We start from the raw sequence: 26,007 nt of genomic DNA on the forward strand, positions 1-26,007 counted from the left end.
CTTTCTCGACACAAGGGACCATTAAAAAAAAAAAAAGAATCGACTCCAACTTGTAAAAAGGTGATCATAAACATTAGTGGAATATAATACTGGAATCATTATTGAAGTTGCTCAATCTTCTGCGCCAAACTATACTAATTTACTATGATTAAGTGAATCAAAGTAAAAATTAATATATTATATATAATTAAGTATGGCTTAATAATAACAAAGACGAAAACATATACAGTATCATGTTATTATTGGGTTAGTGTAGGCGTCGGCGCGTCAGAATGCATGTCATTATAATTAATGATAATAGATATTTCGTTGCACTGAAACCATGAACCATCACTCATTAAATTCATTTACCAAGTACATAGTTATATTACACAACACCGACTATACATATAGAGCATGCACGCAGCCTGCAGGATATATAGACTAACTCACGTTATTAGTCCATCTTTCATATATATATATATATATATATATATAGCTGATATATATAGCTGAACTAAAAGCAGGTTATATTAAGAAGTACTAAACCAAATACTATACTACTACTACTACTACTACTTAGTAGGGCCACTTAACATAACGTTCCGACGTAGAGCTATAGAAGCCTAATCAATTAGGAAGCCTGAAGAGGTAAGGAGGAAATTAGAGATTTGTAAGGTTTAAGTCCTTGGCCGCCATATCTGCTAGTGAGTTGACCAATGGGTGCAGCATGGTGGGGTGAGGGAGGTGGTAGTATTCGTCCCTCTCTTCCAATATAGTTACTATTCTGATCATCATTAGTAGTAGTAGAGGAGGTGATACTAATCTCACCCTCCTCATCAGCTGGCTTTGGAGTTGGAGGTGGTAGTATTTTTTCCTCTCTTCCATAGTTGTTACTATTCATGTGATCATGATCTTGACAATTAGAGGAAGTGACAATTATCTGACCCTGTTCATCAGCTGGCTTTGGTGCTGGTGGTGGTAGATGACTCTGCTTCCCAAATCTTTCTTGGTTGTCCGATGAAGTACTCGGAAGCAAAATTAGCAGCTCATTATCACTAATAACATTGCTTGTAATTGTCATTAACAGTTCACTGATTTCCCTACCATATCTGCTTGTTGTGACTTGATCGATTTTCGGACCATGTTTGGGCGCAGGAGGTGGAAGATGAGCGTGCCTCTTAAGTCTTTCTTGGTTACTTGGTGAAGCAGATTCTGGGGTTGGAGGTAGTGGAACTGGTTCCCTCCCATAATGATTTTCTGTAGCACCAGCAAACATAAGTTAGTCTACGTGATTCGCTTATAACTAGACAAGTCAATGAATTATGTGCATGCACAAGGAAATAAAAAAGTTTCACAAATTCTGTGGTTAATTACTCAACACGAGAGGCATAGCTAGGAACACCACCAGAGTATACTGCGTATAGATCAAATATATATGTACTAATTCTTGAACACTCTTAACTAAGTAAATTCCTGATTTTCCCGCGGCAGTCAACACCATAGATGGTTAGAGGGTCAAAGAGTTAATAAACCAATCTCTGTTTTTGTTAATCAAAAAAAGAAAAAGTAACAATCTCTACTTTTGGCTTAAATTATGTATACCCATGTAAAAATAATTTTAAATGTATACGTAATCAATAACAACGTAACTAGTCTGAGCACAACACTTCTAAATTTTAAATTTCTTTGTCCCTAACAAAGATAACTACAAAAAGGAGGCAACAATAAAACATCATCTCCTCCAGATGGCTTGAATAGGTTTTATCAGTATCACCACGTTTCTAAATAAAATACTCCTATGTTTCAAAACACCCAGGAAATAGGAAACTGAGGAAAAGAATAAGAAGACAGGCCAGCGACACAAAAGAAATATAATACTGTAAATAAAAATATAGAGTAGCATAATATCAGTATTGTTATATTAATATCTGCATGTGAGAAATGATACTAATGTTAAGTGAAAAATAAGAAAAGATTAGTACCTAGTAAAGTTCTTGCTTCAGATCTTATGAAAAAGAGAAAGTAAATAAGAAAGAAATTAGCTCTGACGAAGAGAATCATTTTAGTCATTGTTATGTTGTTGCTTAAAACAGACCTCTTTCAAGTCTCTATTTATAGACAAAAAGGAGAAAAACTCAAGTGGGCAGTGCATTAGCACCAAACTTTCTTTTCTGAACTGATGTTAACTGTCGTTAACTAGGATAATACTTTTATATTGAACAATCTATGATAGGATCTAATTCTGCAGAAAAAACACATTTTTAATTAGTTCTATTGCGTATATACTTCATCATGTGTTTCACCTTATTTGTCATAGTTTAACTTGCCATATAATTTAATAAAAAAAATTGATTTTTGAAACTCGTTATATTAATCAAATAAATATAGTATTCATAATAATATATATACTCCCTCCCTCCATACCATATATTGTGTGAATGTATTACTGTTAGGGGAATCAAACTGCTTTTTTTTTAATTATAATTTTCTCAAACTTTTCTGAGAGGGTGTTTCGCTAAGCTTATAAGCTAATCAAACTAGCTTATAAGCATTTTTCGATTTATCTACGCGTTTGGTAAAGTTAAAAGTGTTTATAAGTCAAGTGCTTATAAGTCAAAAATAAGCCATAAGCTGGTCACCCCCAGCTTATGAATTTTTAGTTTATAAGCACTTTAAGTTTGACCAAGAATTTTACTATTTTATCCTTAAAATATTCCTATTTAGAACAAAACTCCTACATCAATACTCACTGCCTCAAGTATTCAACCTAACCCCCCCCAGCCTCTTCAAGTATGCAATTTTCATTGACTATTTAAGATAAGCAAATTCGCTATTCCTTTGCATATTTGTATCTATGTGATTGTGTATTAATCTTTGAACTATATGTAATAAATGAGGACCTATCAAATTTTGGGTGTATTGCTTTTTAAGTGTTGTGGTGATGAAGACAGTGTTTGTTTCTCTTCAAATATTTTATCCTATTTAGGTCTATTTTTTACTGAGAAACTTTTGTCAATTTATTAAGTATTATAACTTATGATTATATGCTTATCATAAAATAAATTATATGTATCATAAAAATTATCTTATCTAGGCACAGTTGTATTTAAAATAAAATAACAAATATAATATTTTGTATTTGAATCGATCTGGAATCTAAAAGTTTGAAGAAATTACACCCTTATAAGTGTAAACAGTTCTAAGGTTATTTAAGTCATTTTACATAAAAAGAGCTTATCAGCACTTTTGTATAAAATACTGCAGCAACTTATTATTAATTTCAGCACTTATACCCAAACATGTAATTACTTATTTATTAAATCAGTTTCAGCACTTAAAAGTGATTTTCAACACCTAATGCTTATTAGCTACTTCAAATCAGCTAATCCAAACGGGCTATAAATATTTTGAATCTTTGCCATTTGCATATAGTTTGTAAATGTGTAAATTTTATTTTAAGAAATATGATGAATATTGATAATAGGCTAGATTTATGTAATTTGGTGATTTTTTATGCCCCAACTTGATTATGTTTCACTGCTAAAATATAGTTAAATGATGTTAAATTGGCTCTAAATGTGAATTTCACACGTTGCAAGAGTGCGTAGCATGTATGAGGACTTAAGACTATGATTGGAACTAAATTGAAGCAAGAAAAGCCCCTAGGAGCTGAGCACGTGGGAAGACGAGAGAAAGAAGTGATGAAATGAAGACCTGGACTAGCGCGTCCACTAGCGCGACCGCGCTAGCCCAGATGGTCGAGGCAGAATGATAGGGCATATGCACGGCCACTAGCGCATCCATTAGCGCGACCGTGCTAGCCCAGATCCGGAAAAGTAAATTTCAGGGGTAAAATTGGAAGTTCAGGGAAAAATCCACTTAACATATAGAAGGTCTAACTCGCCCTAGGGAGGATTATCAAGGTTTTCATAGCTTAGTTCAAGTCAAGGAGAGGCAAGGAGGATAATTCAACATCGAGTTCTTCCTTTTGTTTTTACGATTTGTGATGAATTTGAATGTTGTTATGATGAACCCTAGTATGAGTAGCTAAATATTTATTCTAAGGTTTTGATGGAACCTATTGAAGGATGAACTTCTTGTTATGTTAATATAGTTTTCCTGGTTTAATCTCTATTTGTTCAACTACGTTCTTGTTGTAGTTAATTGATAGGATCCTCAATTATCTGTACCTATTTAATGTGCATAACTCGGGAGAGAGTGCATATTTAGGTAATTATTGAACAACATCACTCCCAAAGTATATGAGGGATCAATAACTGAGGGTTTAAAGGCGGGATTAGGGATAACGAAGCCTTGGGTGCAGTCTAAAGTGAGCTGTAACAAACAAAGCCAGCTAGTGTATCTCGGGAGAGTGCATTTAGTAAATTATTGTGATTACTCGGGAGAGATTTATAGTAATAAGAGTGTTCATGATTGATAGAGACAATTAGGCGAATCTATGTGAACCATAACCGAAAGGGATTCCATCAATAGGGGAAATCATAACCTTAGAATCTTCTCTTACTTGTTTACAACTTAATCATAGTTAGTTTTCAGTTGCTTATTTACATTCATTCTTAGTTAGTAGAAATATTTTCAATTGTTATTCCGAACGTTTGGGAATTTGATTCCGTAGAATTTAGTAAGTATAACGAGAGTAATTAATACGTTAATTCCTTGTGGGTTCGACTCTGAGCTAAATACTCAGATTATATTTGCAACGTCCGCGTGCCCTTTTTATAAGGCATAGTTGGGCGTGATCAAATTTTAGCGTCGTTGCCGGTGAATTAACGATGGTATCAATTACAATTGAAAGAAATACAAAAATTCTTAGCGTAGTCAGTCTTCTCTACACCCAATCTATACACTGAAATTTTAACGTTTGTTGACTTGGTTGTACAGGTGCATGCCTAGAAACTCATCAAGAACTGGTGAAGTATTTGAAGCATTATCAGATCCCGAGAGAGTTCTCAAGGCCTTGAATCGGGCCAACTGGAAAAAACAAACAACAACAAACAACTGAGCAATTCGAACCAAACATGGGGGATCACGAAGTAGACCCAGCTGTACCAATAGCGCCAGAGGCTGCTCTCTATGACTGGGCACAACCCACAGCTGAAAATCTGGCCACAGCGATTGTAGTCCTGCAGATACAAGCTGAATCATTTTAAATCACGAATAATATGTTGCACTTGTTGCAAAACAAGGGACTATTTTCGGGGTCACAAGTCGAAGATTCTCAACAACACTTGAAGAATTTTCTGTCAATCTGCAAAACACAAAGGCAACCCAACGTAACTCCGGAAGCAATCAAGCTGTTATTATTTCCATTCTCAGTGACAGAAGCTGCTTAGACCTGGCTAAACTCACTCCCCATTAATTCCATAACAACTTGGGAGGAGTTAGTCAAGCAATTCCATAACAAGTTCCACCCACCCAACAAGACTGCTCAACAAATTGATGAAATTTTGAGTTTTAAACAGAGACCAATGGAGACACTGCATGAAACATGGGAACGTTTCAAAGGGATACTGGTTATATATCCGCATCATGGTATCCCAGATCTGATGTTGGGGCAGCGGTTTTACATGGGATTGTCAGATAGCGTGAAGAACATTGTCGATGCTTCAGCTAGTGGAGCATTTTTGAGCAAAACATGGAGAGAAGGCCAGAGTCTGCTTGACAAGATGGCACAGAATTTGGGGTGAACAACCAGGAATGCATCGATCACTCCAGTGGTTCACTCAGTGCCCTTAGATCCATCCAACTTTATGGCTGAAAATATGGCCACCTTATTAACACAGATGAGTATACTCATCAAAAAGGTGGAAGAGTTAGGGTAGAAGCAGCAGGTACACATCGTAGATACTACCAATGGGGGCTTGTGTACATCTTGTATTAGTCAACAAATTGGTAGTCAGTGGAATGCAGAACATGATCATTATCACTACCCTGAAGACATGAACTACGTGTCTAATTATGGAGGCCAGAGACAGGGTGGTCAGAATTGGGCCCAACAAAATCAGCCATACAGTCTAGCCCAGCAATAGTTCAATAATGGTAACATGGGAGGTATGAGACCTCCTAACAATATGGCACCTTACCCAAGGCTACAGGGATATAACAATCAAAATCAGCAGCAAGGGTATCAGCCTCCTCAGCGGGAGCATGGTGGACGGCAGGAAGATGGGTTTGCTAGACTTGAGGCAATGATGCAGCAGGTGTCGACGCCCCCTTTTTCTACGAGTGGGTCGAAATCGGGTATACGACATTGGGAGGACAACTCTATTCCCTTTAGAGAATTGGGTCTTAGAAGTTGAAGAGTCGCCACCTAATGATTATAGTGCATTAGGACACTTTAAGAAAGGTTTGAATTGGAAAAACCAGAGTTCGGGTAAGGGCTAGAAATTATCTCAAGGGAAAGGTGTTAGGCACCCCTCAAGATCCACTGGTGTGGTTTCCGGCCATGCTACAATTGTGACTTTAAGCAGACAAGTAGAAAAGAAAAGGATTTTTCACATAGTTTTGCAAACAAGTTTAAGAGTTGAAGGAGTAGAGAGTTTGGAAAATTAATTTAAAAAGAAAACTTAAAAAATTAACAAGTAAAGGGGAAAGGGGTCCTACGTTTACCGATAATATGGATCACATCAATGCAATATCCAGCAATCACTCCTCAGAATAGGGGTCACACGTGATATTAGCGCACCGGTCATCATATCCATATTCTACCCTTCCCACCCCGTTAAGGTATTAAAGCGCGGAAAGTTTCGTTGCTTAGTGCATGCTAGTACCCGTCCCAATTCTATCAGTCCCGGAGGCATCTAGGACTACTAATCCTAAAGGGAAAGGGATTTGGGGCCTTTTGAGAGTTTCAAAGGACAAAATACTAAGACGTTAATCAAAACACATAATACAAGTAAAAGTGGAGGCACATAAGCAAGTAAGGCTCAAGTAAACCTCCTTAAATCAGATAAGCCATAGAGTTTAGCATGTCTTGCATGTACTGGTTTGGTTTTTAAAAATTTAAGCGATAAGAGGACTGATTCAACACATACTTTTAGACAAGAAGTCCGCATTAGGCTCGCTCGAATGCAGTTGACAAAAACTGAGCCACTTTAATTAGTCAGCTTTACCTTAAGTGTGGGACAGAACTACTGATTGTAAAGGAGTTGCAGAATAAGATAAGTTTCAGAAAAGATTGCAGACTTAATACAAAGAAAATGGTTTAAAACGAGTTTCAGAAAACATACTTGTTTAAGAAAAAGAGTTGCCGAGTTTTAACAAAAGAACTGAATTGCAGACTGATTCAAAAGGTTTATCAGATAAGTATAAAGAAGTGAATTCAGATTGATTTGAAAAAAATTGTTTGTCAAATTATCAAGAAAGCAGTAAGTTTTCAGAAAATATGCACTGATTTAAGAATATTTATCAAGAAGGAAAAAGATGCACTGATTTGTTTGCAAGAAAAGTTTTAAGGGCTCAGAAAACGTGCAGAAAGTCGCTTGTTTTAGCAAAAAGGGTCAGTACTGTTTTAGACGAGTGAAACAATTCTGATTTGAAGTTCCTATAGGCATGATCTCTATGAGTTACTGATTTTAATACCTTTCAAACGTTAACAGCCTTATAAACATGATATCTATATGCTGATTTATCATTAAACCTAACAGTTTGCCTAATGTCATTATAAATGCAGAAATGCAAATCCCTATAGGCATGGTATCTGTATGCATAGTTGCAGAAATTAGAAAGTTAGATCCTATAGGCATGGTTTCTACTTGTGAGATTGCATAGATTAACAGTAAAAGTCTATAGGCATGGTTTCTACCTTTTTGTGCATAAAAGTAAATCCCCTCTCCTTTTCACTAGATCCCCGATTTTATACAAATTATTACAGACCAGAAAAATAAGACAGAAATAAAAATACATCAGAAATTACAGCTACATCCGAGCAGCCTAATTCAGACTTAGTATCTAACAATATGAGATTGAACCACTTCCGAGATCCATATTTCCAAAGCCTTCTCTTATCTAGGGTGTTTCAGAGATCCAAGGAGTTTCAAGAACTCCAGGCAGTGCTTACACCCAAGATATTAATTAGAAAGAGTTATAGTGCAGTGTGGAAGGGCCATCCCTCAGGTGTCCAAGTTCAGAGGGAGCTCAGGGGGTCCCAAGGCAAGGCTCACAAGAGAGGGGGCAGAACTTAGTTTCTAAGAATGAGTGTAAGTGCAAGAGGCGGGGTTAGGGAGTGCCATGGCAGGCTGGTGGTCATGCCTAGCCATAGGATAGGATGGAACACCCCTGACCAGGCCTGTTCAGCCAACAAAGAAGAGCACAGACCTATTGAAGGTCAGACTATGGTCTGGACGGTGATTAGGATACTGCCAGACCAAAGTCTCAGGCTCAGAATACACATAAGGGAAAGGGGAATGGGAATTGAAAGAGTTTAGGACTCAGGGAGTCCAGTCCATATACATGAACAACAATATCAAGTGTTGTCATGTTTTCTGAACCATAACTCAACATACAAAGGGCTAAAGGATGGGGATTCATATAGGAGCAGGAATAAACAAACTTGCAAAAAGCAGTAAAATAAACAAAGAGAAGACTGAAGCATAAACACATAAGAGAGAGGCAAAATTTAAACAAGAAGAGACATACCAGTTGCAGAAAAGTAAGCAGGAAAAAAAGCAGAATACTTGCAGCCAAAGCACAATCAGAGAAGAGGACTCTAGCTTATGAGTTCAGAGAAAAACTCGAATGCTTTTAAGAAAAACTAAGAGTATTTGAGAGAAGAAGTAGTGACTTAAGCTGTGTGTGTTTGTGTCTTTGAAAGAGAAGAGTATAGGTATTTATAGTTTTGAAAACGAGTAAAGAATAAGGTAACAAGTATAGCTTTAACACAAATATGGGCATGATCACAATCAGAATCAATTAACACAAGACTTCCCTTTAATCAAGGGATTATTGTTCAAACGGATACTAACAGGATCAAAAATAAGGAAAGAAAATCAGTCTGTAAGCAGAATGGTTGTTGCCATAAAAGGAGCAGTAAAATCATACAATAGGTATTTAAGTCCAAGTACAGGATTGTACTTATTTTTGGAAAGGGTTTAGTAAGGCCAAACCAAGAAAGAGAATCAATTAACCCTTAACAGGCGAGTAAGAGGGAAAAGTTTTGAAATCAGTTATGAGTTTGAAAATCAATCACAGAAGGGACTCAGTATATAAAGGAATGCACAAGTAATAGACATGTGAGGCCAAGCTATGACAAAAGAAACAACATACAGTAGTAGCATAGAGCAAGCATTCGAAACATGATAGTCAGGTTTCAGTGGTTTAGTAATAGAGAAAAGGATCAGAGGCATGCAAAGAGTCGAGTGAAAATCATAGTCGAGTTTGACAGGTAGCAAGAACTCAGAACCAAAAGAGTCACATAAAGAAAACGAGATGCTGAAGTAAAGGAATCAGACGGAGCGATTTCAAACAGGCGAGTTGCACAAACAAACTCAAGAACTCGAACAGACCCCAAAGAACTAGGGTTTTTGAAATCAGTAGAGTTTAGAGGCGATAAGCAAGTGAAACAAATAAACAGTCTCAGAATATCAAATAAAACCCCAAAAAATTAGGGTTTGCAATAGTAATCTGGTATAAACAAAGTAAATCAAACGGATAGACTCAGAAACTCAAACAAATCTCCAAAAATTAGGTTTTCAACACCAGTCGAACTTAGAGATGATAAGCAGATGAATCGAACAAAAAATTACAAACAGACTCAGAAACCCTAGTTTGAAATCAAAAGATTTGAAAAAGGAAATTTGGGAAAAACGCATAAAACATCAAATATGGCACAGATCAAGCACAGATCTAAACAAATAAACGAAAAAGAACCTCGAATAGGCTAGGGTTTCTGATAACCCTAGAAATGAGAAAGGCTTGGAAAAAACAAGATCAGATCTGAAGTCGATAAGGTCGGAATCAGGCTTAGGAGGCTAAGACACGCCGGAGCAAGGCCGGAGATGGCTGAAAACCTCAAATCGACGAAGGTCTGGGCAAAGACCCTTGAAGTCTGGCCTTGAAACTTTAGGTATCAAGCACGTGAGAGTAGTAGGGGGTGAGTATAGGTCATCCATGGTTAGAACAGCCATGGATTCCGGTGGATTTGGGGTTGGAGGTGGCAGAGAGCGATTAGGGTTTCGAGAGAGCTCTAGAGTGTTTGAGAGAAGAGAGGAGTTAGAGGCGGCGCTTATGAAAGAATGGGGTAGGGTTTAGGGGTCGTTTGGAATTAAAAAGGAAAGAAGAGATATGGGCCGTTGATCAAAAATGATCAACGGCTCAGATTTTTTAAAAAAAGAAATGGGCGGGTTTGGGCAATTGGATCAGGTAATTGGGTTGAAATTGATTTGGGGGTTGGGATTGGGTTGAATTGGGATGCAAATTGGCTGAAATTGAAATACAATTGAGGCTAGATTGTAAATAGCCATTTTCCCATTTTGTTTTATAAAAAATAGCAATAACGATTTTAAGAACAATTAAAAGTACCGGATAAACAAATATCATATAAATATTAAGTAAAAAATGTTGGGGTTAATTTTATAATTATAAGATGCTATCAATTACAAAATAGGCTATAATTGCAATTATATGCAATTTAGCTTTTAAAAATGCCATACGAATTTGTAAAAATGTGCAAAAATCACCTTAATTATATTTTGGCGTGAACGTGAGAACGAAATGAGTTATTCACCAAAATGATAATTTTGGAAATAATTATTGCATTTTTATGGTGTAAAAATAGGTAGTAGGTGGGTTTAATCATTAAAAATACCAAAACTATTGGGGTGCTTACATATGTACGTACATGCTATTTTGAGAGTATTTTGTATAGAAATACATAGGGGAAAATTGGGTATCAACAGCAGGTTATTGGGTCTAATGCAAAAATTAGCGAGAGAGTAGATGCACATGATTCAGCTATCAAGAATATTGAAGTGCAGATGGGCCAAATTTCGATGTCTCTGAACAATCGTCCTCATGGGATATTACCTGCAGACACCCAGATAAATCCAAAAGATCAAGGCCCGAAGCAGCTGATGGTAGTGAGTCTACGTAGTGGTAGAGATTTAGATGTAGAGCAAGAGAGGGCTTGAGAAACCAGACAGGCTAAGACACTCATACCAGTACCCATTGAACTAGATGAGTCAACAAAGCTGACAGAGGTGACAGTCCAGCCTGCCCAAGAAAAAAATAACATTCAGATTGAGAATGAGAAAGATGATGAGACAGCTCAGGAACCAGTAGTTGAGGTGGCAGCTGATAAAGAGCAATCCCAAATCATTAGGAAGAAGAGACCCCTTGCACCATTCCCTCAAAGGCTGATTAAGTACCAAAAAGAGGATCAATATAAGAAGTTTTTGGAGATGCTGAAATAAATCCAGGTAAATATTCCCTTGATAGATGCTTTGAAAGAGATGCCTGGGTATGCAAAAATGATGAAAGATTTAATGTCCCAAAAATTCGATTTCCAAGACTTGACCACGGTGACTCTTACTCAGACCTGCAGTGCAGTGGTGACTAGACCAATTGCGGAGAAGCTATCTGACCCAGGGAGCTTTACAACTCCCTACATTATTGGTAATTTTGCTTTCGCTAAGGCACTTTGTGATCTAGGGGCCAACATAAATCTTATGTTCCTAGCAATTTATAAGAGGTTGGGGATTGGAAGAGCTAGGCCCACCTCTATGTTGTTGTAGCTAGCTGACAGGGCTGTAAAAAGACCCTCTGGTATCTTGGATGACGTGTTGATTCAGGTGAGGAAATTTGTGTTCCCTGCAGATTTTGTGATCTTAGACTGCAAGGTGGATGAAGAAATTTCCATAATTTTGGGAAGGCCATTCTTGGCCACTGGGAGAGCTCTCATTGATTGTGAAACTGGGGAGCTCAAGATGATATTGAACGACGAAGAAATAACATTCAATGTGTAGAAATCTATGAGGCGAACCAGTGAATTCACCAATTGCTCTCTTATTGATTCCGTGGATGTAATCGTAGAAACTGATGATGAGATGCTGACTATTGAGGATCCTCTTGCTGCATGTTTGATGAATTTAGATGAGGTAAATGGAGAAGAACTGGCAGAATGGGTGTTGGCGTTAGAGGGTGGAGGGTTCTGTGATAGAACTCTTGAATTTGAGCCCTTGCACTTAGAAAATAGAGAAACTCCTCCAGCCAAGCCATCCATCGAAGAACCACCAAAGCTGGAATTAAAGTCATTGCCCGCCCATCTCAGGTATGAGTTCCTTGGACCTGACTCCACATTACCTGTTATTATCTCATCTATTTTGTTAGATGTGCAGGCACAACAACTCTTGCAGGTACTCAAAGAGTGTAAGACTGCCATTGGGTGGACCATGGCAGACATAAAGGGAATCCGTCCTGCCTACTGTATGCATAAAATTTTGCTGAAAGAGGGCCACAAACCTTCCAGTAAACATCAAAGAAGGCTGAACCCCAACATGAAGGAAGTGGTGAAGAAAGAAGTAATAAAGTGGTTAGATGCGGGAATCATTTTCCCAATCTCTGACAGCAGCTGGGCTAGCCCGGTTCAATGTGTGCCTAAAAAGGGTGGCATGACGGTAGTCAAAAATAATAACAATAAACTAATCTCTACGAGAACCATCACGGGCTGGAAAATTTGCATGGATTATAGGAAGTTAAATCTAGCCACCCGGAAAGACCACTTCCCTTCATTGATCAGATGCTGGACAGATTGGAAGGGAGGTCACACTTTTGTTTTCTGAATGGGTACTCAGGATACAATCAGATCTCCATTGCACCAGAGAATAGACAGAAGACCTCCTTCACTTGCCCGTATAGCATTTATGCCTTTCGGAGGATGCCTCTTTGCCTATGCAATGCACCCGCCACATTCCAAAGGTGCATGATGGACATATTCACTGACATGGTGGAGGACATAATGGAGGTATTCATGGATGATTTCTCATTGGTGGGAAATTCATTCGATGAGTGCCTAATAAATCTGACGCGTGTGTTGAAACGGTGTATTGAGACTAACCTGGTTCTTAATTGAGAAAAGTGTCATTTCATGGTATAAGAGGGCATAGTCTTGGGTCACCGGATGTTAAGCAAAGGAATTGAGGTGGATCGTGCTAAAGTAGATGTGATAGCAAAGCTGCCCCCTCCAACTTTAATCAAAGCAATCAGAAGCTTCCTCGGGCATGCCGGTTTCTACTGGAGATTCATAAGAGACTTCTCAAAAATTGACAACCCACTCTGTAAGTTGTTAGAAAAAGATCACCCCTTCTTGTTTTCTGATGATTGCAGGGTAGCATTCGAGTAACTGAAAAAGAGGCTAGTCACATCACCTATCATTGTTGCCCCCGACTGGGAGCAACCTTTTGAACTCATGTGTGACGCTAGTGACTACACAGTAGGGGCAGTGCTGGAACAATGGAAAGAAAAGCTAATGCATCCAATCTACTATGCCAGTAGAACGCTGAGTGGAGCCTAGTTGAACTACACTGTGACTGAGAAGGAGATGTTAGTTGTGGTGTTTGCTTTCGACAAATTCAGATCGTACCTGATTGTCTCTAAGGTAATTGTATACACTGATCATGCAGCTCTCAAGTACTTGATTGAGAAGAAGGGCTCTAATCCGTGCCTGATTCGTTAGGTGTTGCTACTGCAAGAATTCGACCTTAAAATTCGTGACCGTAAGGGCACAGAAAACCAAGTCGCTGACCATATATCACGACTTGAGGGAGCTGAAAACTCAGTTGAGGTTGAGGACATTCTGGAAACCTTTCCAGACAAGCAGCTACTCGCTACTAGTCTTGAGGAAGTGCCATGGTATACAGACTTTGCAAATTACTTGGCCAGCAGTATAGTTCCCTATGACCTTTCCTCTGTACAAAAGAAAAGTTTTATCGTGACTGCCGCATATGTTATTGGGATGAACCTTACCTGTTTCGAATATGTGTTGACAATATGATCCAGAGGTGTGTCCCTGAGACAGAACAATCTTCTGTTTTGCAGGCATGTCATGCATCGGCGTATGGAGGGCATTTTAAAGGAGTCAGGACAGCTGCGAAAGTGCTAGAGGCCGGTTTCTTTTGGCCTACAGTGTTTAAAGATGCGCACCAATGGGTGAGGGGTTGCAATGAATGTCAGCGAACAGGGAACATTTCTTGTCGCCATGAAATGCCCATGAACCCAATTCAAAAGGTGGAAGTGTTTGATGTCTGGGGGATTGACTTCATGGGACCCTTCGTCAGCTCTTTTGGAAATAAGTAAATATTTGTTGCTATGGATTACATGTCCAAATAGGTAGAAGTTGCAGCGTTGCCCACTGATGATGCAAGAGTGGTGGTGGGATTTTTGAAGAAGAACATTTTCACCCGTTTTGGGACACCGAGAGCTATTATCAGTGACGGAGGCACCCACTTCTGTAATCGAGCCTTTGAGAAACTGCTAGCAAAGTATGATGTGCGTCACAAGGTGGCAACACCATATCATCCGCAGACAAGTGGACAGGTGGAAGTGTCTAATAGAGAGATAAAGAGTGTATTGACCAAGACAGTGAACGCCACAAGAACTGATTGGGCGAAAAAGCTAGATGATGCACTCTGGGCTTATAAAACTGCTTTTAAAACACCAGTTGGTATGTCACCATATAAGTTGGTGTTCGGGAAGGCCTGCCACTTGCCAGTGGAACTTGAACATAAAGCTTGGTGGGCACTGAAATAGCTGAACCTAGACATTGAAGCTGCGAGCACAAATAGAATCACTGAATTGCATGAGCTTGACAAATTCCGACATCTTGATTTTGAGAGCACAAGGTTGTACAAGGAAAGAATGAAAAGGTTACACGACCAGAAAATTGTTGAGCGATATTTCAAACCCGGGGACATGGTATTACTCTATAACTCAAGATTACAGCTTTTCCCTGGTAAACTTAAGTCACGATGGTCTGGTCCATTTCGAGTGGTCGAAGTATTGCCTTCAGGGGCTGTAGAGATTGCCTCAGAGAAAGACTCTCACACATTTAGAGTCAATGGGCAGATATTGAAGTTGTACATAGGCATGAAAGTACGAAAGGAAATGTCAGAAACCCACATGGCGGAACCTTAGAGGTCGAGCGATCCTTAAATGCGCTTGTCTGTATCATGCCGCGACGTTAAATCAGGCGCTGCATTTGAGGAAACCCATTGAATTGTTGTAATCGTCGTGCCAAGACATTAACTAAGGCGCTAGTTGGGAGGCAACCCAACGATAGTAGTAGTTGTTAATTGTGAGTTTTTAGGAAGTACTAACCAATGCAGGTGACAATGGGCGGGTGATTAGGCTATCGGAAGTGGTAAGAACAGGTGGAAAACATGGAAAAAAAATTTGCCCAGGAGCGCGCCCGCGCTACAGGCCGCGCTATGGGCCGCGCATATGGGCAAGTATTCTGCCTGGGCTCAAAAATACTAGCGTACCCGCGCTACTGGCCGCGCTACTAGCGCGATCGCGCTAGAGGCCGCGCTGTGGCCGCGCAAATCGATAAGTGTTCTGCCTGGACTAGCGCGGCCGCGCTACGACCGCGCTACGACCGCCCACATCTGTGCGTTTTTTTGTTGTTTTTTTTAAATTATTTTTTTTATTCTCATGTTAATTTTTTATGTAGTACCAACCCTTCTTCTTCAACATCCCCCTTCTACGTTAACTCCCATCTTCTTCAAAATTCCCCCTTACTTTCCCCAAGTCTCAAGCACACTACCCTCTCATCTTCTTCGCTTCTCCTAACAATCTCCCACTACAGGTATGCCTTCTAGGTGCCATTTTGTTCTTTTGTTTTTTTTCTTTTTCTCTGATTTTCGTTTTTATTTTTATTTTTTTCTATTTTCATTTTTGTTGCTCTTGCCTTTGTTTAGTCGAAATATGTATTAGATCTATAGTAACTGTGGATGGAATGGTTGGTTGAGTTAGAGCGTGAATTAGTTGTGTTTGTGGGTACATTGTGGTGGTTTTGGGGTAGTCAAATGCTTGGAATGGGTTGTGAGTGCCTAATGCCCACAAGGTGTTTGTGGAAAGGCCTCTGTGAACATAATTATGTAGTTGTGACCGCTTATGCGTGTGAAGTCTGAGTAACCGCATTGTGTCATAATTTTGTGTTGGGTTGTGCTAATGTGCTCCCGTTTTTTAGGTACTATGGCTCCATCTCGGAAACATCGCGCCACTGGTGCCTCTTCTAGAAGCCAAGCTGGCCCATCCAGGACGCGCGGGGCAGCCCCTGTATGCCCATTTGATAGTAACAAATTTGTTCTCTGCCAAGGCTCAGGACCGCTTTGCGGATAAGGCCTTTAAAAAGCTGATTCCGGAGAGGGGAATTGATATAAGATCGGTTCAGCTACACTGCCCTCACATGTACACTGAGCTGGTGAGGCGGGGTTGCAAAATTTCATTGACGAGCCGGGCGAGGGCAATGTAATGGTTGTTAGAGAGTTTTACGCCAATGTGAAGGAGCATGACAATGGCGTAGTAACGGTGTGCCGAAAGGTGGTGAATGCCTCTGTTGAGGCTATATGGACGACTTACCAGCTGCCCCCTCCTGTGGACCCTTATAATGACTATTATGAGGGGTATGGCCGAGGACACACACAGCGGGCGAGGTTCTTTGAAACGATATGTGTACCCGGGAAGGAGGTGATTTGGATGAAGTATGGTGAGAAATTTCACTCCTCAGCACTAACCTTTGAAAGGAAGTGCTGGTTGTATATTATCAACAATCGTTTGATCCCGTCCCTCAACACTACGAAAGTGAATGACCCCCGAGCGGCCTTGATTTGGTGCTTCATCAATGGTCACAACTTCGACGTAGCCAAAGTGATTCAGGAGGAGATGTTCATCCGCTGTCCAGTCAAAAGGTATGGATTCTTTTTACCTTCTTTGGTCACTAACTTTTGCAGGCAAACTCGGGTGCCGAAAAATCTGGCGGTGGATGGGCTGGTACCAAAAGACCACAAGTTTCGGGCTGACAAGGTAACCACCGGTAAGGAGCCGGCGGCAGCAGGTGGGGAGGATAGTACTGGCTCTGATGACTCAGAGGACGAGGAGGCTGGGCAGGAGGACGTGGGGATCGAACCACAGGCCCATGAGCAAAGTGCAGCAGCTGCAGTACCATCTGGCATTGCAACAACTTCACAGCCACGCCGTAGTACCCGCATGACCGCTTTGGAGCAGGATATGGCTGGGTTGCGTACCTTAGTCACTGATTTGGGTGCCCGCATTGACGCGGTGTCTGACCGGCAGGTGAAGTCGGAAAAGAAATTCTTAGGCTGGCTGAGAGCTCTAGGTCGTGCTTGCCATGTGAACCTAGACACCGTCTCCGATCAGGAGTGATATTTCAGGAAATTTCCTTTACCTCACTATTCTTTAACTTTTTATGTCATGAGAACATGTCTACATTTTAAGTGGGGGTAGGGGATACTTCGATGTATATATGTATATATAGCAAGTGGACTGGTTGATGTTTCTTTGTTTCTCTTTGATTGTTTTTGGTGTTTTCAGTAATAGTTTCATTAGGTAATTTTAAAGTAGGTAAGTGACTTGTCCCGACGACAGATCTCTTTTGGCGGGGTTCTTGAGGGACTAAGTCGATAAAAAAAATAAAAAAAAAATAAAAAAAAAAAGGAATATGGAGACCCTTCCTGATGACGGATCCTTTAGACAATTTTCTTGAGGGTAGTAAGTCTAGAGAAAATACCAAAAAGATTTTTGTTTTTTTTTTGTTTTTAGGTAGTGTAGTAACTCTCTCTTGGTTTTTCTTTGGGTCATGGTTCTTTTCCAAGGGTTTAGCTTGAACCGGGTGTAGGTAATTTTTTGTTTTTTTTAGTTAGGATTAATGGTCTACGAGCTGAAATCGAAAGAGAAACCCTTAGCGTTGATACACCTGAACACAATAGACACTAGAGTGTTACGCTTAATCTCATTGGTTGACTCTTGCTAAAGTGCCTTAAAAATTGTATGTTTGTCACTGACTTGAATACTCAGAAGAGAGTGTCTTGATAAGCCAATCTGGAATGAGTGATATGCCATGTGTGTGTGAGTTTTATTATATTTCATGATTCACATTTGATGCCTAGAACTTGCCCGTGTGTTTGTAAAGCGAAATAGTAGTTTCATTCAGTCTTAGAAGTAATATAGGCATTTCTTTGTTGAGCCAGACATATAAAGTAAACCCACCTAACTGTAATACATCTTAGTTAACCCCGTTGAGCCTATAAGCAAGTTTCTTTGGCAACCACATTGCGAACCTTACCCAATTGTTTGGATAGCCTTCTGTTTGAACCTGTTACCTCCCATAAGCATTTGAATGGTATTGACATTATGCAAAAGCAAAGGTGTGGGGTGGTGGTTTGGTTTTTGAGTGGAACCGTTGAAATAGAGAAAAGGTGCAGTGTTTGAAAAAGTAAAAGAATAAGCACCATGAGAAAAAAAAATGGTGGTTTGTTATAATTGCACCTAATGGATGGGGTTGTTGTAAATAAAAAAGTGGTGGAGTGTTTGATTGACATAAGTATAGTTTTGAAGGTTAATATAATTGTATTAAAAGTGCTTAGGGATGTTAGTCACTATATCCAAATATATCCTACCCGTTCTTAGCTTACATTACAACCAAGTAAAGTCCTATTAATTTTAGACTGAGTGGGCTCAATTAGTAGAGTAGTACACTACGGGCAAGCCTATGGTGCATCTTTATGGCATGTGAATATTCTTTTTGAGAGTGAGCGAATTTTGTATATCCAAGTTCCGAATTTTTTTAAATATCATTATATGCGGAACTAATCTCTTGTGTGATGTGAGGGCATGTGGTTCATGAAGGAAAGACAAGTCTTGACTTCTGTGTAGAGTAGTTTGAGAAAGTATGAATATTGCACGGCACGTGAGAGTCGATTTTTGGGGCGAAGATTGTTCACTACTAGGCGTAACTTATGTGATTTGTTCTTGGTGTGATGAGTTAGGGAATAATGCTTAGTGAAGGAACCTCTATAGAGTGTGGTGAATTGCTCGAGGACTAGCAATGATTTAAGTGTGAGGTGTTGATAATAGGCTAGATTTATGTAATTTGGCGATTGTTTATGCCCTAGATTGATTATGTTTCACTGCTAGAATATAGTTAAATGATGTTAAATTGGCTCTAAATGTGAATTGCACACGTTGCAGGAGTGAATAGCATGTATGAGGACTTAAGACTATGATTGGAACTAAATTGAAGCAAGAAAATCCCCTAGGAGTTGAGTACGTGGGAAGACGAGAGAAAGAAGTGATGAAATGAAGACCTGGACTAGCGCGGCCACTAGCGCGACCGCGCTAGCCCAGATGGTCGAGGCAGAATGATAGGGCATATGCGCGGCCACTAGCGCGACCGCGCTAGCCCTGTTCCGGAAAAGTAAATTTCAGGGGAAAAATTGGAAGTTCGGGGACAAATCCACTTAACCTTTAGAAGGTCTAGCTCGCCCAAGAGAGGATTATCAAGGTTTTCATAGCTTAGTTCAAGGCAAGGAGAGGCAAGGAGGATAATTCAACATCGAGTTCTTCCTTTCTTCCTTTTGTTTTTACAATTTGTGATGAATTTGAATGTTGTTATGATGAACCCTAGTATGAGTAGCTAAAAATTTATTCTAAGGTTTTGATGGAATCTATTGAAGGATGAACTTCTTGTTGTGTTAATATAGTTTGTCTGGTTTAATCTCTATTTGTTCAACTACGTTCTTGTTGTAGTTAATTGATAGGATCCTCAATTATTTGTGCCTATTTAATATGCATAACTCGGGAGAGAGTGCATATTTAGGTAATTGTTGAACAACATCACTACCAAAGTATATGAGGATCAATAACTGAGGGTTTAAAGGCGAGATTAGGGATAACGAAGCCTTGTGTGCAGTCTAAAGTGAGCTGTAACAAACAAAGCCAGCTAGCGTATCTCGGGAGAGTGCGTTTAGTAAATTATTGTGATTACTCGGAAGAGATTTACGATAATAAGAGTACTCATGATTGATAGAGATAATTAGGCGAATCTATGTGAACCATAACCGAAAGGGATTCCATCAATTGGGGAAATCATAACCTTAGAACCTTCTCTTACTTGTTTACAACTTAATCATAGTTAGTTTTCAGTTGCTTATTTACATTCATTCTTAATTAGTAGAAACATCTTCAATTGTTATTCAGAATATTTGGGAAGTTGATTCCGTAGAATTTAGTAAGTATAATGAGAGTAATTGATAGGTTAATTCCTTGTGGGTTCGACTCTTGGCTAAATACTCAGATTATATTTGCAACATCCACATGTCCTTTTTATAAGGTATAGTTGGGTGTGATCAAATATACACCTGAAGTTACATAGAATATTAAGTGTTTTGACCCTCGTACTCACATAAATTTGGGATAGAGGAAGTAATATATTAGGACAAAAGCTAATACGATAAGTTTGCTTATCAACTCTCTTTTGTTTTTTCTCTTTTTATATTCTGAAAAAGATTTAAATTTTCTATCTAAAATGTAAAGAATTTTTACACGATCAATTAAACCTCACCACAATCAACTTAATACTGTATTTTTAGGTCGAAAGCAATTAAGAATATACAATTTTAGCGCATAGAAATTAAACTCACGAGTGGTCGGTCTTCCTCACTCGTTTTTGAGTATTGACTTGATTTAGTCTACGAGTATGCTTGAAAACAGCCACCACTCGAGTCAATTAGCACGTGAAAATTACTTGATTTTTACCCTGTGATTCACTGTTGTTTACCAATAATTAATCTAGATCACTTTAGGTGAATTAAAACACCCGTACAATGTTCTCTCGATTTTCACTCATTACGCCTATGTTAGGTCTAATTCAATCGAAAAGCTAATTTGGTAAAGTTTAATGGTAGACATGAATCTATACACTGGGTCTTGGAGAGGCAACTTTAAAATATAGTGTTAAAAGGAAAAAAATGATAAATTCCACCAAAATTTGTCTGTAAATCTCTGTTACACACTCAAACTTTGCTAACGATCTCCAAACTAAAGCATATTTCTTGAAATATATCTATCTATACTATATTAAAAACACGAAGGCCCTTAGTGAAATGTCGTTCGCCTTTTTTACCCTTTAAAAATATATTTTACATCGGATAAAATTGTAAAATTAAAAAACTTTCCAAATATTTAGGAGTTCTAAATAGACTAAGTTTTTTTTTAAGTAATTTACTATTTGATATCTTCTCCTAATAAGGATACAAAATATTAAGACAATAAAAGAATCCAAAGGGGTAGGAGGAAGTTTTTTTGGTTAGTTCCTAACAAGGAAACTTCACGATTTTGTGTAAAATTTCTGTTCTTTGTCCTTGTTTAATCATAAAGACCAATTTTGCCTCTTTATTTCCCTTTCATGTAATTTATTTATTATTTTTAAAATTTAAATGAAAAGTATTTTTTTTAGAAGCTTGGTTGTTAAATTCGTTTATTTCTCAAATTTTCTACGACATTAGGTTTTAGGGAAGAGTAATTATTTTTGGAAAAAAGTAATATCTAATTTGTGATAAAATATTAATTAGCGTAATCTAATTTACGAAAATACCTAAAGTGCCTCAATAAAAATTCGTGTTAAAAAAGAAACTAATATTATTATTAAGATATTTTATTGCATAATTTAACTTTAAAAATAGGAATTAGTTACGAAATTCTTCTTGTAGCTGATCACTTTTTTTATTGATCTGTCACTAGCGATAATTTTTTATTATTTAACTGCATAATTTTTTCATCGCTAATTTATTTCTTTATGTAGTTGACTTGTCTAGAATACATGGTATCTAGACGATTATTTTGATACGAAACTAATATAAAAGAACACTAAACTTTCAAAATCATCTTGGTTACGTTGTTTCATGCTTAGCCTCTACTTTTATTTTTTTACTAAATAGGTTCAATATTTGTTATTTTCAAGAGATTATATTAAAAATATATTTTTAAGGGCTTATAGTTTTATAATTTTATATGCATCGTACAAGGTACACTCGCATCACGCGAATCTATACTATATTAAAAGCAGGAAGGCTCTTAGCGAAATATCGTTCGCTTTTTTACCCTTTAAAAATAAGTTTCATATTAGATAAAATTGTAATTTAATTAACTTTCCTAATATCTAGCACTTTAAAATCAACTAAAATTTTGACTATTAAATATTTTCTTATTGAACTACGTAAAAAGTCCTAATATTTAGGACCTAACATTTAAGAATTTAAAACTAAATAAGATTTTACTTAAGTAAATTCTTTCCTTATTTACTTCATAATTAATTGTCTTCGTTAGATTTTTTACATCTATATTTGTTCTATATAAAGTTTAGGTTTGGTTTTATAAAGGTTGATTCCCATTTAAATTCTACCATTAAATCTATCTTTTCCTTATATAATTTTTTTAATTTAAATTTTTAATATATTACGTCTTATTTTTACTTTGGGGGAAATTATTCTTGCATATAATATATTTTTCATCAACTCCTTTTAAAAGTATAACGTTAAATATGAAATTATTTTCATAATATATTTAAATTCTAGAAAAAAGGTCTATAGTTTCTATTCTATTTACTATTTAGTTAAAAATAAAATAAAGAATATAGTATTATTCTATTGTATTCTTTTATTTATGTTATTCCTTATACAGATATGAATATATACAATAAGTTTTATTATCTTCTACTTCCATAAGCCGATTTTGTATATTTTTATACTTATTTGTTTAATGTGTAAGAAGCTATAAGCGATTATTAGAATACATAGAATTATTTTTTTATATATTATGCTAGCTGGCATAAAGGACCAATGCACAACTATGGACGAAAGGGTAGCCTCATTTCGCCTTACCAACCCCATGGAAACTCTGAATACATGTCTAGATTGTTTGTACAGACAGACTTTTTGGGTGCTAAAAATCCAAAGTCGAAAGGAAAACAGCTCAAAATCAAACAATAAAGAGGTATAAGATTATCATTTTCAGTATTAGATAAACTATGGTATATTATTTTAATAAAATTATAAAACTGGGAGAAATATTAAGTTGAATATAGTAATTGAGATGCATGATTGAGAATCTCTATGAGGTAGAATTTTTTTTCTTAAGTAATTGGCTAAATTAGATCAACTATTATTATTCTCAAGAATTATTTTTTTGTAAAATTTTATTTTTGTAACTCAATAACAAGCATATAATTCATTGAGACAGGTTACACGCGCAAAACACGTACTCAAAGACTAGTATATATATAAAACGAAAAATGCTAGTATAACATGTGTATGCACATAACCTATTCACAGCTGTAGATTTCAGTTTTCGTCAAAAGATCGGATATATAACTCAATAAAGGGCAATCCAGTGAACAAAGCATTCCACATTAATATAGAGTTCGGGAAAGAACCGTATCCTTAAGGGTGTAATATAAGCAGCCTACCTAATGCATGCATTAATGGCTACTTCCACGGCTTAGCAGTAACTTATAGCTCAATGTTTCAATCGAAATTTATAGCATTGTTGATTCCTCTTTTTTTTTTTTTAACCTGAAAGATTATATGGCATCAAAGATTAGAACAAAAGTTCAATTAATGGAGAACTGCCATGCTCCACAGATATAGTAAAGCTAAAGTTGTAGCACTAAAGCTTAAAAAGCGATATGATGGACCAACCGAACATCATATTACATGACATGCAAGGATTAGGAAGACACTAAGTATATTAATTATAATTTATGTCAAAGATTGATAAAAGCTAAGATACTAGCACATTAATTAACTATTAATTTTCCTGGTCATTCGTGGATACCTGGGCAAATGAAATGCTAACAGGGAAATAATTAGCATATCATACAATAATCAAAGTGATACTGCAATTAATACTAGATACCAACTCCACTGCCACATAAAATGGGAAGTAAATAATAAATTTACTCTCTGGTTTAATTTCCCCACCAGGCCATTTACTAAAGCATATGTAATCACCACTTTGAAAGAATTAATTCCAAATGTGGAAGAAATACTCAAGTAAAAGATGCTTTTTGGAATTCCCTTTTGCGTTGGATATCTGTGGTCCTTCTGCACTATACTACAACTTTGGAGAGGAAATATTATGGCCTTCATTTTTCAGTCAAAAAGATACACAACAACTAGCTACCTAGCTAGTAATCAATAATTGTTATTTTGAGTGCATTTATGGATTACTAAAGAATTTGATTCTTTGCCTTAATCCTTAAACGTAAAGTAAAAGTAAGCAGTAAAGTAAACACAACAGTTTTTACGTGGAAAATCGCTCGGCTCAAAAGGTGCAAACACCACGACCTACTACGTAGGATTTTCAACTTCAACTTCACTAGAACAATGAGTCAAATATATCAATTACAAATCTATAACTCAATACTCTCTAGTACTCCTACTACATCTATTTGGTTTACAAGTTACTCTAACTTGTAAAACAAACACTCTCTCCAACTCACTAACTATTTATGACACTTTGTTTATAACTCGATTTCCTAAAATACATTTACTAGACTGACTCAAGAAGAACAGAACACTGGTACTCGACTTGAGTGTAGAAAAATATAGTTCTTCAGTTGATGTGCAAAGGAATGATCCAAGTAGTCAAGAAAGATAGTATTCAACTTCCCTGGGCTCCGAGATCTTCTAGGAGTCTTATGCGTAGTCAGCTTCTCGTTTGATAGGACTCCTACTATTCCAAGGACTCCACAAGTTTCGGACTCGTCTCTCACCTATGCATGCGTATCTTCTTGGGCAGCAATCCTTATCATGTTTAGCAGTCATCTTCTAATAAACTCAGCGTAGGTAACTTTGAGATAAAGTTACTGTCTTGCAAAGACGTACAATCATCAACCCTGAGAAGCTGGTCCTTAATCCTGAGAATCTGGTTCTTAGAGTAGTTAAGCAGCTACATTGATGACCTGGTTCTTAGGAAATTTGTGAACTAACTTTGATAATCATCATTAAATCCCTAACTAAGCTTCTTCATTAAATTCCTAACTAAGCTTCTTCATTTTCAATTAGTGTCGAGTTTAGGTGTTAGATCGTTTCCTCGTTGTCTCCCCAAACGAAATATAAGTACAAGTGTTAAGAAAATTAGAGCTTACATTTAACTCAATTTCAAAGGTTAGCCAATGAGATAAGAATTGCCTAAAATCATATAAGAGATAATATATGAGCTCTCTCAATTAATGCATGTGACCACAGGTTCAAAGCTCTATAGCATGGATATTGTAATATAAGAGTACTTCATTCGGTAAACCAAGAATAGAGATTGATTCAATTCTCATGTCATGTTAAAAAGAAAATGCGCATTGAGCCTAATTAATATGAAAGCAAGCTCATAAGGCGAACAATTTATAAGGCAAGACAATAGTTCATTCTCTCAATCCATCTAACAAATTTTAACAGTTTTTCCACCTATTACTCTCCAATCTCCAACTAATCCTATGGAGATATTCAATTTCTTGTATGATTTGAAGAGTAAGCTATACTTGTATACACACTCATAGTGCAGTTTTTAATAAATTTTGGAAAAGAAGTAACTTATATGTACATAGTATCATTGTTGAAAGGAAAGAATTCGGGAAAGAAAAGCTCTTAGTTCAGACGAAAATACCAATCGCAAAAAAAGCTTATATTTCTTCAATGGACCAATTCACCAGCTTTTGCTTTTGTTAGTCCTTTCTTTAAATGGAAATACGAATGATTAAAGAAAGAAAAACCTAGTTTGGAATCTTATTGGACTATTTAGTCTCGGCCTTTTAACACATTTGGCCGGTCGGTCAAAGTAACTACAACTGCTAACCTTATATATAAGATACTAGTTTTAGAGTACGCACATTGCGCGTGTACCCCGTCTTAATGAATAAAAACTTTTAAAAATGACATAAACATCATATTAAAATTGTGTTTCAATTATAAAATAAAGGTTAATTTTTTGTTGTTGTTGTTG

General features: G+C 37.3%; 1 protein-coding gene and 1 non-coding gene across 2 annotated transcripts; both read right to left on the bottom strand.

Annotated features, from left to right (window-relative positions):
- Positions 1-304: 304 nt before the first annotated feature.
- Positions 305-2,062, bottom strand: LOC104212717 (hydroxyproline-rich systemin B-like). The gene is made up of 2 exons (XM_009762067.2): positions 1,965-2,062; positions 305-1,239 (listed from the first exon to the last, which is right to left on the bottom strand). The coding sequence occupies exons 1-2, from the start codon at positions 2,050-2,052 to the stop codon at positions 614-616; spliced, it is 714 nt and encodes a 237-aa protein (XP_009760369.1). The 5' UTR covers positions 2,053-2,062; the 3' UTR covers positions 305-613.
- A 3,370-nt stretch (positions 2,063-5,432) lies between these two features.
- On the bottom strand, positions 5,433-5,539 carry LOC138872226 (small nucleolar RNA R71). The gene has a single exon (XR_011400695.1). It is a non-coding gene; the product is annotated as a small nucleolar RNA R71 (small nucleolar RNA).
- Positions 5,540-26,007: the final 20,468 nt, after the last annotated feature.

Source organism: Nicotiana sylvestris, chromosome 6 (assembly GCF_000393655.2).
Source record: "Nicotiana sylvestris chromosome 6, ASM39365v2, whole genome shotgun sequence".
In the NCBI taxonomy this organism is placed as follows: Eukaryota; Viridiplantae; Streptophyta; class Magnoliopsida; order Solanales; family Solanaceae; genus Nicotiana; species Nicotiana sylvestris.

Excerpts from the sequence above, each read along its gene's own strand:
- LOC104212717 (XM_009762067.2), bottom strand. The coding sequence starts at position 2,052 with ATGACTAAAATGATTCTCTTCGTCAGAGCTAATTTCTTTCTTATTTAC. Across the intron at positions 1,240-1,964 it reads TGAAGCAAGAACTTTACTAG|AAAATCATTATGGGAGGGAA; the intron begins GTACTAATCTTT and ends CTGGTGCTACAG.